The sequence below is a fragment of the Strix uralensis genome, chromosome 3 (assembly GCF_047716275.1).
Source record: "Strix uralensis isolate ZFMK-TIS-50842 chromosome 3, bStrUra1, whole genome shotgun sequence".
Taxonomy (NCBI): domain Eukaryota; kingdom Metazoa; phylum Chordata; class Aves; order Strigiformes; family Strigidae; genus Strix; species Strix uralensis.
This window is the reverse complement of record NC_133974.1, coordinates 129,434,113-129,453,089: the sequence shown is the minus strand read 5'-3', so window position 1 is coordinate 129,453,089 and position 18,977 is coordinate 129,434,113. Positions and strand designations below refer to the sequence as shown.

The window sequence follows — 18,977 nt, the reverse complement described above, 5'->3', positions numbered from 1 at the left end:
AATGTATTCTTCTTACAATAGTTAATACTGCTTGCTTTTTTTTTTTTTTTTTGCCTTAAAGGACTTAAGTTATGCTTCAGGGACAACTAATACAGAATTTAAATAACTTGGTCAGAGCATTCTCCAAGTTAAAATATATTGACTTGCAAGTTTGGCTTGGCAAATTTTTACCAAAATGCTTTTTCCAGAGATGCAAAAGAAACACTAAGATTTCCTTCTTTAAAAAAATATTGTTATATAGGACACCATAGTCCAACCATAGTTGATAGTATGGAAAAAAAATTGCCTCCTATTTCCATTAGGAGTATGTTAAAGTGTTTACACTGTGCATAAGCCTGGACTTACCAGCTGGCAAAATTTGAAAAGGGTCATTGTTAGCCAACATGAGCGTTTCTGGAAATCAGACCTGTGTTTGAAACTATAGGCCGCAGATTTTGCATGCTTACAACTGAAGGCAGAATTGGCCCCTCAACTTGGGAAACACTTGAGCTACATGTCAAATAAATAGCAGTAAGTATATGTTTGTTTGCTTTTTAATGTCTCTATTGTTTTAAAAAGAAAAAAAAATCATCAGAAGTAAATGTAACTACTAGTGAAAGCTGGTTCTTAACTTGGACTAGCCTAAGAGCAAATATATTCCATTTGTGTTCCAAACTGAGAGAGACCATGAAGCCATCAATCTTCAGTACAGAAAGCATGAACAAGTTTTGGCAGTATCCAGGGCACAAGTTAAACTGACTTGCTAAATCATATTTCTATTATTTAAATTCCAGCTAATGTTTTCCTTGGCTTCTACCATTTCCAGTTCAGGATTAATCAGTTACTGTGTTCTTACATGGTTTGTAGTAGGCTTCTTCTCTCTTGCACACATATTTACCTAGGAGTCAGACAGGCCGAGGCCCAGGGCAGGAGTTATGTGGCACCAGAAACTGATCAAGCCAGATTGGTTTTCATTTGTTTTTTCCCTGCTTTTGATTTAATTTGGGTATTTTCCCCTCCAGCTAAGAAAATAGCTCTCTGATCAGTTAGATATTGTCCAGTGCCTTTTCATGTGCATTAGAAGTTCCTTGGGATTCAATGCCAATACCATGGGAAATTTATCAGGGTTATTTTTTATATCCTGGGATTAAGTGACTGGACTTCCAGAAAAGAATGGGGTAACATTTAATGTCTTTGGCCAGAGACCAGCATTAAACGTTAACATTTCTATCCTTTCAGTGTATGGGATTGTATTTGAGGGCAGGATTGGAAGGCTTCCTTAAAACTACTGCTCTAAACTACAAAACAGGGTTCGTTGTATGAATGTGCAAGATTTATGTATGAAAACAATACCCAAAGTAAACATTAAAATGGAATGCATACGTCTTGGGAGTAACAGGTCAGAAAAGGAGGGATTTTCCCAATTACAAGCTAGCCTGAAAGAGGAACAGATAAAGTTTTCAAATGTTGAAAGGATAGTGGTACTATAAGGCATGTTTAGAGACGTTGAATGATGCAGTTATGAAGAAGATAACAGGTTGAATATCGGTAAATTAATTTTCCTTACAGAAAAAAAAATTGAAACTGTGGTACCATAGTAGGATGTAGAAATCTCTTTTCCCAAGAAGTTTCAAAATAAACTGGACAAAAACCATCAGTATCCTGTCAGAAGCAAGCTTGTGTTCCAAGCGAAGGGACCAGCACAAGTGTGCACCTCCTGTCTCTCAAAGCACATGGCTCCACAATTCATCAGCTGCATCAGGAAGAATCTCAGTGGTTTGGTAGGGATTGAATCAAGCTTCAAAATTCCGTGATCCCAAAATTTTGGATTATCTCCTTACATCTTGAAGTAGATTCAAACTGAGTGTGTACTGAAGAAAGATTTTGTGTCTGCCCACCGAACAAGGGAAATGAGGGTCAGCTGCAATCTAGAAGTTTTACATCCCTGCCACCAAGCTCATAATTTTTGCTACAAGACAGGATGTAGTACCACGTAATGAGAATGTCTGGCCAGGGCAGAGCCAGCTTATGCTTGTCTCCATCCAGCTTTTCCGACGTGCCCTGTGTGCTTGAGCAGATCTGGAAACAGATCAATAGCTTTGTAAAAGTGACACAACCAGACTGAGACAGAACGATTACAGTTCTCTTCTGGCCCTCTGGTTCAAACTCAGTTGACATCAATATTTACTGACGGATTCAGTAAACTTTCCATTTGGGCTACCCAAGGGGTTACGTGAAGTGAGCTTTATCTTGGAGCAATTCTAAACAGAGCAGTGTTCATATCACAAACCATCTCCCAGCGTCAAAAGAGAGACCAAGAACAAAGTAGGCAGCAAAACAGCTCTCATCTCTGCCATCAGGAGGGCTGAGGCCTGTCTGAATGGCAGCACAGAAAATGTACACGAAACCAGCAGCGCTTTTTCTACTCCATGGACATTTCAAGGCCATGTTAGGATCTGTGCCAACTATTATAACATTTATGTCAGCTAGCATCTTTCAAGAGCAGTAAATCAACACTGAAATTGAATATAAGTGCCTTGTTTTCCTAAACAGCTTAGAGTTCAAAGGGAAATCTCCTACTCAGACAAGTAAGAAAAGTTTTCATTAAATCTTGTTAATGGTTAAATCTTGCAACAGTCACGTACCAGCTTTATGTAGTCTTGGATTCAGCAACAACTTTGCTTCCATTCCACACATATACAGCAAATCAAGCTCTGTATTTTTAATTCACTGTTTTTAATCTTGTCTTTTTGAAGATAAATGCTGTCTCTTCCATCTGAATCTCCATGAGCCAGTAACTCTAACGATATCCGTGTAAATGTGGAAAAACTATTGTTGTCCTTCTCTGCCTAGCTGGCCCAAGTATTGCTGGGAGATGGAGGGTGGGATGCCTATTCACTTCCCTCTGCAGAGGTGCTCCTTGGCACCACTCTCACTCTCTGACCATATAGCCAACCTGCAGGCTGACCAGACAGGCGCAGCCGAAAGCTGCCATCCCTAGCACGTACACGGCTGCATGCCCAAGCGCACCCAGTGTCTCAGTATAATTCTCAGCTGACAAACACTTTGACTCTGGGCTATGTGAGGACTGTGGGCTCTGCCTCCGTATTTATTAGGGAAGTACCTGTGGTGGTTCAAGTTGCTTCTCCCCCGCCTGCCAAGTGCCATTTGGGAAAAGTGAGAAAGCCCAGTCTTCAGAAGCTTGCAGTACAGAATCACAGAATCATCTCGGTTGGAAAAGACCTTGAAGATCACCTAGTCCAACCATTAGCCTAACATTGACGGTTCCCAACTCCACCAGATCCCTCAGCACTGGGTCAACCCGACTCTTAAACCCCTCCAGGGATGGGGACTCCACCACTGCCCTGGGAAGCCCATTCCAACGCCCAACAACCCCTTCTGGAAAGAAATACTTCCTAATATCCAGTCTAAACCTTCCCGGGCGCAACTTGAGGCCATTCCCTCTTGTCCTATCGCTTGTTCCTTGGTTCAAGAGACTCATCCCCAGCTCTCTGCACCCTCCTTTCAGGGAGTTGTAGAGGGCGATGAGGTCTTCCCTCAGCCTCCTCTTCTCCAGACTAAAAGCCCACCCTTCTCTGCTGCAAGAGATTGCAGTGCCGATAGACAGCCCCACAGCTGCCTCTTCTATGGCTGGGCAAGACAGAAGGGCAAGATTTGCTAGCAGTCACCTGACATCCAAATATATGCCTCCAGGCACACACAGCCAGGCCTGAACCTCCCTGTATGAACAGCACAGGCAACCCTTGTCCATGGCCGCTCCCCTGTGCTGTTCTTTCAAACTAATGGAGACTTGCCTATGGGCAGGTCTCCTTCAAAACTGGAGACCAAGCTGTTTCCGGTCTTACTCAGGAGACCAAAGGATGAAGAAGGACTAAAATTGTCAGAAATCTCCCAAGTGCTAAAAGCAATCCCGCTCCTTTTGTGGTTCCAAACTTACAGCTGCATAGTGCAGCTGGAGTGGCAATAAAACAATCTGTGAAAGCCACCGGTCCAGAATCTAAGAATTGCCCAAGAAGTTGTGTTGATTGCACTGCTCATTTGTACATGTTATTTGGGAACAAACTCGATGTTTCTGTTTACCTGAAGCTCTTGTAGCATTTGCAGTCAGATACACCTTAGCCACAGAGCACTGGTTTTCCTGGCATACAGTGCACTCGCCTTGTGTTTGATAGGAAGTATTTAGCATTTAAAGACCTGCTTACTACACCTAGTAGAAGAGAGCATGTTTCACTCATTATGAAATGAATACTGAGTCCATCTGAGCACATCCAAGCATAGCTGCGTTATCTCACAAAGGTTTTCAAGACATAACAGTCTTCACAGCAAGTTCAGTATATTTTCTTTTCCTGCATGGCTGTAAGAAAGGAAAAAGAAAAATAATGGAAACATTTTGCCTTTTGAGTGTTAGGTAGCAGGCTGCATTTCCTAAAAAGTACATACTGGGAGCAGTAATTGGCTAGAGTGGCTTTGAGCTCCCTATTCTAATCACCGATTCCATCCCCTCTGAAGACTGGAGCTGCTTAGAGTTATGGCACCATCTGTGCATTTCATGTGGCCTATCTCTTGGGTGTGTTAGACCCAGCTCCTCTGCACCGGAGTAATTTGCTCTAGAGCTGTTACCCCCAAATGTTGCCACAACAGCTGACGATGAAATAAGCAGGGACCAGACTGAATTATAGTGGTTACTTGTAATTCATTACAATACTTGTTTTGTAGTGAATTGTAACATGCTGCTTTGGGTGAGTATCTCCCCCTTGCGTTATACTTTCCTTCTCTTTTTTGGCATGTTGAAAATTTGGAAATGTTCAAAGACTTTTTGACTGGTTTTGATTGCTTGAATTCTAAAACTGTTTAACTGTTTTATACTAACCTGCAGATGGGAAAGAGTTGCAATTTTTCTTTGAACTGTAAGTTCAAATTGAGGTTCCAGAAGATCTTTCATGGAGTAAGGCAATTAATGCCTATATTTTCTGGCAGTATCTTAAAGAGAAAGAGAGTACAGGATTTGTTGTTCATCCACGATTCTCTCCATCCACAGCATGGAAGGGTCCATCGTGCGCCTGCCAGAGATAGTCTCCTTGAAGAAGAAATACAAAGCCTACCTCTACTTGGACGAAGCTCACAGCATCGGTGCGGTGGGAGCAACGGGCCGAGGAGTTGTGGAGTACTTCGGTATGAGTCCTGATGATGTTGACGTATTAATGGGAACGTTCACAAAGAGCTTTGGTGCAGCTGGAGGATACATAGCTGGCAAAAAGGTAAAAGGAAAACACGAACATTTTAACATCAAGGTGGGGGAAGTACCTTCTTTATCATGTATGATATAGTTCATCATCTTTTCGCATAGACTGCCTTACAGAAGCACTATTCTAAAGTTAGGGCCATTTTTGTCTGGATCGCAAATGCACATCAAACAGTCAGACTTTCTTATTTTTGTCTAATGTTCATATTATGTAATTTGCTTGGTTTGGGTATTTCTGTGCCACCCTGATGATTGTTGTTTGTCTTGGAAATGTTTAGACACGTTGTGGTTGGCTAAATATATTTCACTACATTAATTTGCATGCAGACTGCTTGTTACTTTGTTTCACATTTGTAAACAATTTGTGGAGCAATATTGAGAGATTAAAGCCACAGTTTCATCCACCGATAATAAAATTCCTAAACAGTTGGGGATTGTCATAGTTGCGTTTTTTAGGAGGATGGAGAAAGAGGGTCACTGAGGGCCTTTTGCAATAGTAAAATCCGTGTCCTCAGTTGCTCTGCGTACATTAATAAAACAACTTCTTGCCAACAACAGATGTCAACAAAAAGTAGAGCTGAGCTTGTTTTAACTGGGGCTATAGAAGAAGAGAAAGCATAATCAGCACCATTGTGAAATGTCATCAGTTTTGTTGCTTGACAGAGATATCAAGTGGTTGCTGATTATTTACCCTTTTCATATCCTGATGAATGTATTTTTAAGTAGTTTGCTGAATGAGTAGGAAGCCTGTTTAGACAGCCCATATGGTTGTTGTCAGGATAACATTAATAAGGGTAGCACTTGAGTAGAATAAAAGGACTATAAGAAAGTGTAAAGAGTATATTTCTTAATGTCTTTTTTGGTTTTGCCCCTGAAGATCTCAAAGCAGGCTATCATAATACATCAAGAATCAATTTTCTTTGTTTCCTTTGCTTCCTGAATTTGTATCTGAAGGTTTAACTCTTACCAAAGACAATGTGGCTAATGTAGGTATAAATTATGGAAAGCCTAGACCTGGGAAAAGCAGTCTGAAGTAATTCATCATTTAATCCTTGGAAGTTTTGTTAAACAAAAGTGGGTTGCTCTTTTCACGCCTGTGCGTATCACTAAGCTTTGCCTCAGGCTTCCGGGCCTTGGTAGCAGCTGCTCACCCAACACACTAAGCACACTTACATTCATTTCTGCAGCCAAAAACTCACTGTAGCACTGTTTATTCTGCGTCAGCTAGAGCACAGAAGCTTTCTCAGCTATTTGGTCAAACCCTTAGGTTTACAAGTGCAATACAGCAATGCATAGCCTGTATAAGGTTAGGTAAATCCTATCCTTAGCATTGGACTTACGGCATAGACTCATACAGCTTTTTTAGCAATAATTTGTGTTACTTTCAGGGTTTTTCTGGTGATATTTTTTATCAAAGGTAGTTTTCAAGCGGGCCTCATCCCTTTCTCACTATCATGCATTCAGCTTTTAGTGTGGTAACTGTACTCTGATACTTTGTACTGGGAGGTATAAGCTGTCATAACAATGATGGTCTTAATCAAGCGCTGAATTCCAACAGTGTCCCTGGATTCAGGCGAGTTACTGGTGCTTTAGACATGCCTACAGTGCAGCAATACTTCTTCTAGGAGCACAGATTGTTCTCTTAGTTATACAAGGAAATGTTAAAGTAACTATATCAACTCTAACATGATTGTCCCTGCCACACTGATGGGAAGTTTCAATTGAAAGAAATTTATATGTTAATAGCTAAAGATAGATCCTGGTAAGGTTGCTTTTCCTGGGTTACTTCTTGTGGCAGAGAAACTGTACTGATGTCATGTAGTCATGTAGGCTTTCCTTCATTCCCAGAGAGGAACTGAGCTGTGCTTTAAGTGCAGCTGTTCATTGGTCTTTAAATGATTTTGGCTCCTTTATAGTAAGTCTAAGCACAGAAGTAAACATTGTTCTATTCCAGACCTTTGTTTCAGCTGTAATTGCCCTACTTATATGGTAAAGTATTTACACCTGCCTGATGTTTCTTCAGGCCATGCATTAACAGCAGCAGCCAAGAAAGCAAACCAATAACTGGTGAAACGTCCTCTTCCTTTTGCGTGTTCTCACTCCTGCAGTAGTTAAGAGGGAGATCTGCTGTTTGGCCAGCTCAAAGCTCATTCATGCTTTGTTTTGCTTGTGTAAGGACCTTGTGGACTTTTTACGAACTCATTCTCACAGTGCTGTGTACGCCACATCTATGTGTCCACCCGTGGCAGAGCAAATCATCAGGGCCATGAAATGTCTCATGGGACAAGACGGGACAACACAAGGTAAGCCACCTTCTTTAACTTCAAATTTCAATTACTACCAGAGCATCCACTGCACACGTGCACACACAGAATGTCATCCAGCAGCAAAGTAGTTTGGTAATGCAATGCAAAGGAAATAATGCTTACTGTAAAATTAATATCCAAATCATCATACTTGTCAGTGCTGTCAACTCTTTCTTTTTCCACACCCATCCACATGCAGCAGGGATGGAAATATTCTGGAATTCTGGCGCTGTAGTTGCCAGCAACAAATAGAAGTATACAAATTGCCCTTTGAGTAGATTGTCTGACTTTGTAGGAGGAATTTATAAGGATAAACCTTCACTAATGGGCTAGATGCTGTCAGTTTAGCTTCTTTGTAAGTGTGAACCTTCAAAACAGCAAGCAACTTGAGCATGGCACAGAATTTCAAAACAGGTATTGTATGTTAGATGATAGTATGAGAAGACGATTATAATAATTCCTTCCTCACTCAAGCATTAATTATGGTGTCCTAAAGCTCATTTTGAAGTACATTTTCTCCCAAAAGAATTGACTGCTTGGTGTCTTTATGAAAAATTTGGTTTATTTATATTCCTTTCCTGAAGTTTCAGATGCAGCTGTCGTCCAATCCGCTGCCTAACACGCTTTCTATGCAACAAGCAACAAAATAGCTGTGACCTGTCTATCTGCTACTGTTTCAAAATGATACTGAGATGTATTCAATGTTATAGGTCTTAAATCCTAACTCAGAGTGGTGGTTTTTGAATTTGTATAGCTTTTCTCAGGAATGCCCAAGAATCACGTCATTGTGTAACAGGCAGTTGAAGATACAGGTTCTGCTCTGGATTACAATCTCTTTTATACCAGTCCAGCAGCACTGGGCTGTGCTATTTTCTCTTACCTTGCGTAGGACTAATGGAGTAATTCTGTATTAGCCCTCCCTGATAGATATGACACGGGTAAGGTGGGTATGGAAAGGAAAAAGGGTATACGAGAGCAGGTAAGATGCTGCTCTGCACTATTCTGTTGCAGTGCCCTAGAGGGCAGTTTCAAACCGTGATAGACACGAGGCTATTAAGACGTTTATCGCAGCCCTTCAGTTAGGCCAGAATTTACAAGACCTCAGCGTACAAAAGAAGGGATAAAGAATCCAGTCCCAATGCCAAATTCTGCTGAGTGCAATAATGAAGCGCAGCAAAACTCCAGCGCGGTGTGTGGACAGCGAGGAAATGATGCTTTTGCCATTTTGGCAAAGTCAGAGCGTAACAACTGTTTCCAACTTGAAATCTGAAAGGTCGAGGTTGCGTATGCTGATGTCTACATCCTGTTCAATATAAGAAACCGGCTCTGACATGTTTCTTCTACCTTGGGGATTGTGCGTGCAGCCTGTCCTGCTGTGCTGCTCCCTGTGCTGGCTATAGGGAGTGCTTGCCGTCAGAGGGCGGCCTTACCCTGAGCCTTCCCAGGATTTAGGCACTTAAGGCTCTCCTAGATGCTGCGTGTAAAATATTAAACACGCAGAGCATTTCCAAACCTTCAAAGCCTCTTAAAAATGATTGTCAGCTAGCGTGATTCTGCATGCAGTTCAGTGCAGGCTAATAGCAGAACTTGGTTCAAGACGGAGCCTTTTAAGATGTGCGTGTCTGACTGTCTAAGGGTTTGCAGCATTTTCTCTTCCAGTGTTCTTTAACGACACAGTGTTTGTATTTCTGCACAAAATAAGTGCTTATTAAGTCTTCTGCAAATCCTTTGTGAAATAAGTTAGTCGTCTGTCAGTTTTTTAAAATTTGTCTTGCAATATGAAATGCAAATGAATAGAAAAACAAATTAATAACTCGTACATCACAGCTTAGAGTATTGCACAAAGGCTAGCAAACTGGCTATGATGTGTAAAAATGTTTCTTGTCCTTCTGAGCCAGACTCATTATTTTAGTCTATTGGTTTTTCTTTCATGTGGGCCTCCCTTCATTAGGCTGTCTTGTGGACTACAAAAAAAAAACACAACCCAAAACACAGGAAAAAATGTTGTGCTGGACCACACTACAATGCTGCTTTGGCATTCAGACAGAGGAAGGTGGTGGCTCAGAAGGGAGGGGGGAACAGAAGGGAGAAAGCACTGTCTCTTAGATATTTTCATTTCCAAGGACAACAGCGGCCTTGGCTGAGTTCTTTTGGTCTGCTGTCATAGAAAACAGTGAATCCTGCATGTGAGCTGTCCTTGTGAGAGCATGAGCCATGTAGCAGAGACACCTGGCAGAGAAGTTTCAAATGACTGATTTGGTCATTTAAATTACTACTCTGAAAAACTGTATTCTATATTTTTTACTACTTCACACAGTCGTCTTTTATATTTTCCCAGAATGCTTTTACATTCCCTTCATTTTTTTGCTAGTTTTTCTCCACTGGTTTGTTAAGCAGCTGATCTAGAAAAGAGTAGCATAGGTTGAATTACATAGTGGGTAATGCCAGAGGCCAGAAATGCAGTGATGCTGCTGGTATTTATCCTGATGTGTATCCAAATGATTGATCTCCCATATTTTCTTCCTTTATTTTCGATTAGTAAGAATGTGGTTGGTTGGAAAAGGAATCAGGGTGTGCATTTCCAGGACAGGATCAGTATACTGCATACACAACTACAGGATATGAATAGGTGTTTATGGACACAGGGGGTACAGCTTCATTACAAGGAAGGAACAGGTTAGCACTTTAAAAATAATTCAATGAAACCTAAACTGTTTAGCTGGAAATTATCTACAACAGGTGTCTGTTTCAGGCTACAATTTTTTCATATCCACAAAAAAGGTTCGGTCCTTCCTCAGAAGAAGGCTAGATGTACATATGGGGGGGTTGATAATCTAGGAGGAAAAAAAAAAAAAGAGAAAAAAAACAATTTAAAAAAAATCCTTTTTCTCCTGAAGATCTTCAGTTTCTCCAGGTTTTTGGATGAAGATTTTGATTGTGACAGCCAAGTTTTTAATTTTTGCCGTGTCTATGAAATACCATCTGAGTCATGTGATGTTACAAGTCTCTAAAAAAATCTCTGCTTGAAAGGAACATTGACAAATCTCAAGATCCGCTGAGTGAAGGAGCATCATCCAGCTCAGTCTGGGGGGCCTGAACAGAGCATCCCCCCACCTGGAGCCTGGGCAGAAGACTGGGGCCCTGAGCACCTGTGTCCATCCTGCACTATCAGGCACTTAGGGAGTTGAGCCAGGAAGATTAAAGAGAGAAGAGACTCTGACAAGCAAAGGAAACACAACAGGGAATAGATAACAAGTGAGTGATAAGAATGGAGACTAGGACCAAAATGAGATGCTGAGAAGACAGGCTGGAGAGGCTGTGATCTGAAAGGGAACGAGAGGGAGAGGGACAAATATGTCTGCAAGAAACTACAGCGAACACATGACCCTCTAAACCACTGCTGGTACCTCAGACATTCTTTGTTCTTCTCTGGTCAGCAAACTGCTGTGGAAGTGTACTAGCAAGATGTGTACTTCCCTTCCTTTGCAGCAGGAGCCTCCAATTTGGATGGGGAAGTTCTCATTTTGAAAGCTTTGCACTGACATACGTAAAAAGATGTAAATGTAAATCTGTAAATGTAAAAAAAAAAAACAAAAACACAGAGGACATGGTATCTCCCACAGAAGCCATCTATATATAAATGTATGGGCATGTCCCATATCAATATCTGTGATAGTTGTGAGACATTAATGTCATGATAATATGACTAGGAGGATATTGCAGAGCTGTTGCAGTTTCCTTCTTTTGCTATGTTTTCTGCTGTGACTTGAGAAAATGAAGCACAAAAATATACTGAATTAGGAGAAGATAATAGTTCCCTCAAAACTGATATGCACAGTTGTTCCTGCCTGGGAGAGAGGAGTAGGTTGGGGTCAGTATGACCAAGTCCTCTGTTTCTTGAGTGACTTGTGTCAGAAGTCAGAGAATGACAACAAAAATTGCAAATGTATTTCCATTTTCATGTAAAATTATATTTTTAGTAGAGTACAAGCCCTGGTGTTTTTCAATGCCATGTTTTACAGGACTCTGAAAATTGACGGCTTGTAGAACAAGACACATTTATTCTTGGTAATATAATGTCATAGATACTATCATAGTTCCTATAATAGAGTTGTTCAAAAGTGTATGAACTTCTGGCAGCTGCATTTCCTTTAGTAATGTCATAAGGCAGCAAGTTCCACAGTTCAATTCATGTAGTCTATAAAAAAAAAATCATTTTATCCCTCTTAAGCCTTTGTGGCCTTTTCATCTCAAACGTGTCTCTCCTCATTTATTAGGAGATATGGGAAGCAGAAGTTCCCATGGCATTTACTCTTTATAATTCATAATGTAGATATTCCTTATATGTTCTCCTCGTGGCTTCTCATTACACCACTGGAGATACCTCAGGAAACTCAGCAGCTGCCTTAGTGGTTTTATCCCCATGATGAGACTGTAGTTGACTCAGAGTGTTTGGACCCTGCACAAATTTTCAAGTACACTTGCTTGCATGCAACACGGCCCCTCCAGCTGTGACCTCGAACCTTTTTTTTCCCTTTCTGCTTGAGAAGACCAAAAGCATATTTTTACACTTAAATTTGATAGGTAAAAAATAGAACCACTAGCAGACAGTTAAAACTGCTAGAAAATCTGAAGCAATTTTCTTGATGACTAATAATAGATTATAGTGGTGTAAAAAGCAAATTGCAGCATTTGCAAAGGCATCATTTTTCTGTTTAATGCATGGCAAACAATAATTCACCAACAGCAATCAGCATTTTTCATATGTTTTTATGGGATGCTGAAAAATTTAAAACCCTATCCTCAGGAATCTACTGTCCTTGTTATGTTAAAAGATAATTCCTGACGTTGTTTAGATAGAAAGTGTTTCTTTAAAATGTTAATTTACTTTGCCATATGTGTTGATTGGTTTATCTTTTTGCAACTGCTAGTTTTGATTTTTGTTTTTAACAGACTTTGAGTTCTTGCATTTGAGCTCATTCAGATTGTGAGAAGCTGCAGAACGCTGCTTTCTGTTTTGGCTTGGCATTAAAAAGATCTGGTTTTTAAAGGTTCCTTTTTAAAACATTTCCGTCTGCCTTATTTTTTTGTATAACTGGAGGACCAGCTTCTTAAAATGCTCAGTTTCCTACGTTTTCCACTGCTATCTGTGCTCAGCAATCTTTTGAAAACATTAGCTTTGCCTGTCAGGGCCCTCTGTAAATTCAAAAACCTTAGTCTCACATCACTAGAACCTGGCATAAAGCAGCACTGGTGCAAGGAAGGGCAGTCTTGCCCTCTTTTCTGCATTTCCCCCCTGCCTATGCCCTGATTCGTGCCCTTTTTCTTTACGCCAGCATTAGTGTTCATGCAGCCATACCATGAACTGAACCAGAGAACTGCTCTAGCTGAAAAATAACCGACCCTCCCACAAATGGTTAGCCTACGGCCAAACTGGTTCCCTGAGCCAATCTACCATACAGCTACATGAATCCTAGTGCCAGGACTTGAGCAGCTGGAGCCGAGAGGAACGATCCCTTTTGCAGCAAAATAAATCTGTACCAGACTGAACTGATCATGAAACTATAGCTGTAAGCTTTAATGCTGTAAGCTTTAATACTGCAAGCTACTTAGCGACAGACCCCTTGAACCTGCTCGAAACAGGTTGCAGAATCAGTCATACTGGGTTTAGATTTTACTGTTCCCTCTCAAATTCTCATTCTGCTGCTTCGTTCCGAGATGATTGCTTCTCTCAGGTCCTCATCAACCAGAATGCTTGAACTCTGACTTAATTTTAAGTTAATATTCCCAATGAGTATATGCTTACATTTAAAGCGTGTAAGCGAATTTGTTCCCTGTTTGCACAGCATTGACTTCATGACTAGGGCTCCCGGTCACTATGACGGTGAAGATGCTAATGATGATAATATGCTGTCACTATTATTATTTGTCTAAGCTGAACATCACAGATGTTCTCCCAGTAGTGGATGATGAAACGGAGCTAAATTCTGCCACCTTTACTCAAAATGAGTGAGACATGCTGTTTCAGTGGAGCCACCTGCCATGTGGTTCGCCTCCTAAAGGAAGCCAAATGTATCCATGGAGGGTCAGTTGATCTGAGCAAGCGGGGCCTTTGGAGTAACAGTGTTTGCAGTGATTTGCAAGAGCTCTGAGGATTGACCAAATTCTACCTCATTTGAAGTCACTTTTTCCACATTCAAAGTTAAACCCAGTGCTGTGGTCCTCTAGCAGACCCTACCCCTGGATAGGTGTCCCCTGTATTCACAAATAAGTATTAACTGCAGGCAGAGGAGGGATGTGATCAGACTTGGATGTGACTCATGGCCTGTCCCCAGCAACGAAAGCTACACTTTCCCCAGGGACAGCAACACGCAGCTCCATGACACAGCTGCCTTTTAAGGGTGTCTTTGCTGCTGCGATAGAGCGTGAGGATCCCTCCTCCATTCCAGATGCTGCTTGCCGCTGCCCAAGGAATCCAGCACTGTTATCAGCCTGAGGAGCACAAAGGAGAGAAGTGCCTTTTCTAACGGCGCTTAGATCGCTGGCATTTCAGAAACACCTAATGCGATACAGATGGAGCACGTTGCGCACTGGCTGGCTTTCAGCAGGGGGACTGACGGGCTTTGTGATTAATCACCTGTGCTGGGAGTAAATAAGGCTCAGCCAAGGCTGGCTGCTCTGTCCCCGCTTTTGTGCAGGACACTGAATGCTGACATTATATACCTGAATACAGATAAGGTGCTGGGTAGGCATAGCTGACTCGTTTGAGAAATAAGGTACAGATGACAGAATTTGTACAATTTTTCTCCTTTCTGCTTCAGCTGAAATTACCACTTTTTCTTCCCTTAATCTGCTCTGGAAAGTGTTTTGCAGCAGTTCACAGTTAAAATTGGACTGACTAAATAAGTCCTTAAGGGCTTATTTAGCAGCTGAATTAAGTTGAAATTACTAGGTTTCTAGTTGGCATTAGATTGTAGAAGAAAATGTCTTCACTTCTCCCCAGTTCATAGCAAAGTTATTTTTTTATAAAGACTTTTTATCTGAGAACATATTTCCTTTAGGCACCCCAATTTTATAGCATTCTATTTGTGATTTAATGCACATGGAGGTACATGTGTGTTACTCTTATAGTGGAACCAGAGGAAAAAATGAAAATCTGTCCATCTGCAACAGTTTAGTGGGGAAGAGCTATTGTTTTCCAAATTTTTTTTCAGCCTATGAAAGTTTGCTTTTTACTATCTAGTTGTTAGTAGAGGAGGGCAGGGAGTGGAGTTCTCCATCCAAGGAATACAGATTGAAGAGACACGCTGACACCAGTATGTAAAAGTTTGATTGTGTAACTAATTATCTAGAAAGACCCTATGAAACAACAGCTGGAGAAGATTAAAGCAGGTGGATTTGTGTCTTGAAGAGTCCACCGCATGCCAAAAAAAAAGCACAGTGTGGGATTATCTTTCCTGGAATGGGTTCAGGAAAATATCTCTCCTTCAATTAAAATACACCTGAGATCTTGATATGAAAGGCTACAGGTTGCTTATTCCTGTTTTCAATATACTGAGTCAGAATTTCCAAGGGTAGAAGCCTACAGGAAGAGTTCAAAGGTAGAATGTTTGTGCAGGAATTGAACGCAGACAGCTTCTCTGCTTATTAAAATCTTGCAGGAGTGAAAAGCAGATAGCTCTGGAAGAGGAAAACAAACTTTTGTTTCAGAGAGCTGATAGTTTTACTACCTCTTTCGCTGCCAGGATAAGGTCCTCAGCTGGCATAAATAGCAAAGCTCTATTGAAGTGCCTGGAGCTGTGCCAGGTAACACCCGCCTGAGATCAGGCCATCAGACATGCAGTCAGGATGCCTTCCTGCTGTCAAACTCCAGAGCACCTCCTCATGGACAGCAGGTCTGAAGCCATAGCCTGGCATGTGACAAAGCATCTACCAAGTCTGTCACTCTGAGTGGCTCCCTTAAAAAGCCTGTTGCTTCAAAGAAAGGATGAGCAAGCCACTATCTTTTATCATTTCTCTCCCTCTTGCCTTCTTTTCGTTTGTTTTTTTTTTTTCCTTAAACTAAACCATATTAATTTTGAGCTAAAAAGCCTTCTAAAAGCCTGCAGAAATTAATAAGCTAAAATTGGCAATAGGCGATAACGCGTGTCAAATAAAATTATAATCAGCATTCTTCCCAGAATTGCCAACACCTTAGAACTTTGCAGTAAACCAAGTATTTTTAAAGTGGTGCAACAAACATAAACTCTAAATTTGCCAGCAGTAGGTGGATTGCAGATGCAGTAAATCTGTTTTTGCTGCACCACCCAGGTAATTAATCCTGTATGTCAACAAAATCCCAGTAAACTGGCTGTGTATCACTGTATGTTCTAAGCAGCGTGAAGATAACTTGTGAAATTTAAGAATCCTTTATCCTTCAGTTTTCTCTCTTTTTGTCCCTTCTTAATTCAGCTAATAAAAAGATGTAGAGCTCTTTAATAAGGTCACGCTCAACCTTAGCTGAAAACTCTGGAGCATTACTGAGCTTAGTTTTAATTAGCTAAGGGTCAGTATTCCCTGTCCAGACTGTTTCCTCCAAACATATGCTGTGTTGTGGTTCACATGTTTTATGGAATATAACTATCTGGATATCCTGCATGCTGTGCTATAAGCTATTTGAATAGACTGTAAATCCTCAAGAATTTTGAAAACTAAGAATTTTTAAACAAAGGTACTTACTAAGGACCTGATCTTCTAATTGGTGCCATACAGGTAAATTCTTACACTCAAATAGATGCAGCTATGTAGTTTTAGCTCAAGGGTCCTACTCTGTGGTTTTTCGCTCAATAAATAATAAAGGATGCAAGATCACAGCCTCAAGAATCAAAGAAAATAGTTTTTAAATGCCGTGTCTTTGGTTAAACATACCACAGTGAATTTGGACTAAGATCTGATTCTAAACTGAATTCAATCACTCTTACACTGATTTAATCTGCAGTGTGGGGGAAAAATTGGGGCGATGAGACCAAAATAAATATTTTGCTCAGATCTGCCTTCTTATCTGACGTTGGAGGGTCCCATAAAGGAAGGAAAAAGAGCGTTGAAATACAGTTACAAACTTTAAGGGTTTTATTGCTCTTATCAGGACAGCATATAAGATGGCTGTGTATATGATGTGTGTATGTGGTCTTTGACCACAAAACTTAACATGAGAAAGGAAAGTGTTGACACTTGGTAAAGAAATAGGTTCCTCCCAGCCACCCACCCACAAATACAGTGTGTGTAGCAATCATCTCCTAATGTGCTTTTTTTCCCTCCAGATATATGTGAGTGCTCTGATCTTTTATTTGGCTCTTTAATGCATCCCTGCAAATGAAATTACTATTCTGGGATGTTGCTAAAACATTAAAGTGGCTCTTTTGCATCAGCACTGACTGGCTTGAACTAAGTTCCATAGGGAGTCTCGAAAGGGGATCCATCCCATCACAAACCGGTTGAGGATATAGATTTAGCAAGGAAAGCCTGGAAAAGGAAGAGGTGTTTGACTTTTGGGGGGTTGCCTGAAACTTGCCTTTCAGCTCTAATGTTTCCTGTGCTGGATTCCCCCTCTTGCTTTGGAGTCTAAATTTCCAGTACCTAAAATAAGTAGAGACAAACTGATCAACTCTGGGCCGGGCGCATCTGGTTTGATAAATACCGAACGGCCTGGAATCTTGCGTGGCTGACGCTTTGTTTCCAGCTTTGTGGTAAACAGCTGAATAGAAAGGAGAAGGCAGCAAGTCTTAAACTGCACTCGCCAAGAACATCTGCATTTATGAAAACTTTCCCTAATTGAAAATCTAGTAGTTTCAAATGCTGTAGACTGAGAGTTTGGAAACTAGCTCAGGGGCTGCTGAGATAGCAAGAAGCAACAGTGGTTTTGAGCCTCCAGTTCAGGTTACTCCCCCACCCTCCTTCTTGTAATTTAGCCATCCGGGAGGTGCTAATAACATCTTTACAAATTCTAACAAGGGGAAAAGTCTCCCTTTAGACTTCAGACACATTATTCTGTGGTTCTTCTCTAACTCCCTTTCCTTTCCATCTCCCCTGCCCCCATTTCTCCTCCTCCTCCTCAATATTTCCTCCTGGTTCTTTGAGATCTACTACAGCAAAAATATTTTTGGAAATACCACAGACTATTGTTTTTATTAGTGACTGGAAAGCTTTGTAGTAGGATGCTTTTGTGTTTCATTTGTTTTCCTTGCTCTGGCACAGCTGTTTTTGTTTTAGCAGCATTAGAGAGATGGTTAAACTATTTGTGGCCTTTTCTAACCCAGCAGATCTCTTCCACTGAATGCTTTAAACTGAATGACTGAAACTGTAACTAACAGGTTGTCTGTGTGGGCAGTTTTGTGCATAAAGTTACAAATGCACTGGTTTTACGAGATCTTTTAATTTGTTCAGCAAAACACTGATCACTGTGAAGCAAGTCCCAGTTTCCCTATAAATTTCCCAGCCAGAACATTGACAGAACCTTGACTCGGGAAGATACAGAACAGATGAAGCAATAGATCTTGTTCAAACCTATGTGCGCTCAGAAATGATTAATGGAAAAGAGGTTTATGTAGGTGCGGTGATCACCACCTTAGCCGAGGGGGAATAGGAAGAAAAGCCACAGCAGGTGGTGGGGCAGAATGTGGTCTGAGGACAAATCTGCCAAAGGTGGTATGGAGCAGCTACAAGTGCCTAACTGGCCACTGTGGTTACCAAGGAGGAAGATGGGAAATGAGGAAACAGGCATCCAGTCAGAGGAGGGTGACTGCAGAAAGCAGTGACTGAAGAATCAAGGGAACGAAAAGTAAAGTAAAATGAAAAAGAAAATGGAGAGTGAAAACGTAATACATCTGTGCAAAGGCACCTTAAAAGTAAAGGCAAAAAGAGGAAATGAGTGGTATTGGAGGCTTCAGTGTTCATGTCTGGTGACATAATGTAAGTGATATTGAAAGTATGGGCTGATGAATGGCAGGAAAATGAAAGTTAAGAGTGTAGCTGAGATGTGTCCTGCTAAATACCAGTCTTACCACATGTTCCCACCACCTCTGCTAGGCAGGCATAAGCAGCTGCGCAGCGATTAGGTTTAGAGAATCGATGTGTTTGACATTGGTTTGGCAGTTTTCTTTCTAGTGAGGTCAGGCAGATGATGGACCTGGCTTGATTCATTGTGTGGATCTGTGAACCTAGGACTGGTACTGGGGAGGCTGGGGGAAAGAGCAGCATGTGGGTATGGGGTAGGCAGCAGCATCCCTGTCAGCGCCTTACAGCATTGGAAGAGCAGTGCATATATCAGCTCACTGATGAAATATAATGCAGGTGGAGTGGGGAAAGGACTTCTCCCACCCACACTAATGTTGAGCATGGCTCTTCCCTTTTGTATGCAATGGATGGGGAAGCAATTGCACTTGTCAGAAACC

The 18,977-nt window shown here is 41.2% G+C and overlaps 1 protein-coding gene across 1 annotated transcript in view; it reads left to right on the top strand.

Moving 5' to 3' along the window:
* The window catches only part of SPTLC3 (serine palmitoyltransferase long chain base subunit 3), a 99,128-nt gene that overhangs the window by 75,394 nt on the left and 4,757 nt on the right, over positions 1-18,977 (top strand). Inside the window, exons 10-11 of the mRNA XM_074864913.1 lie at positions 5,039-5,258; positions 7,419-7,545. Of these exons, the coding sequence (XP_074721014.1) occupies positions 5,039-5,258; positions 7,419-7,545 (347 nt within the window). The remainder of the gene's footprint in view (positions 1-5,038; positions 5,259-7,418; positions 7,546-18,977) is intronic.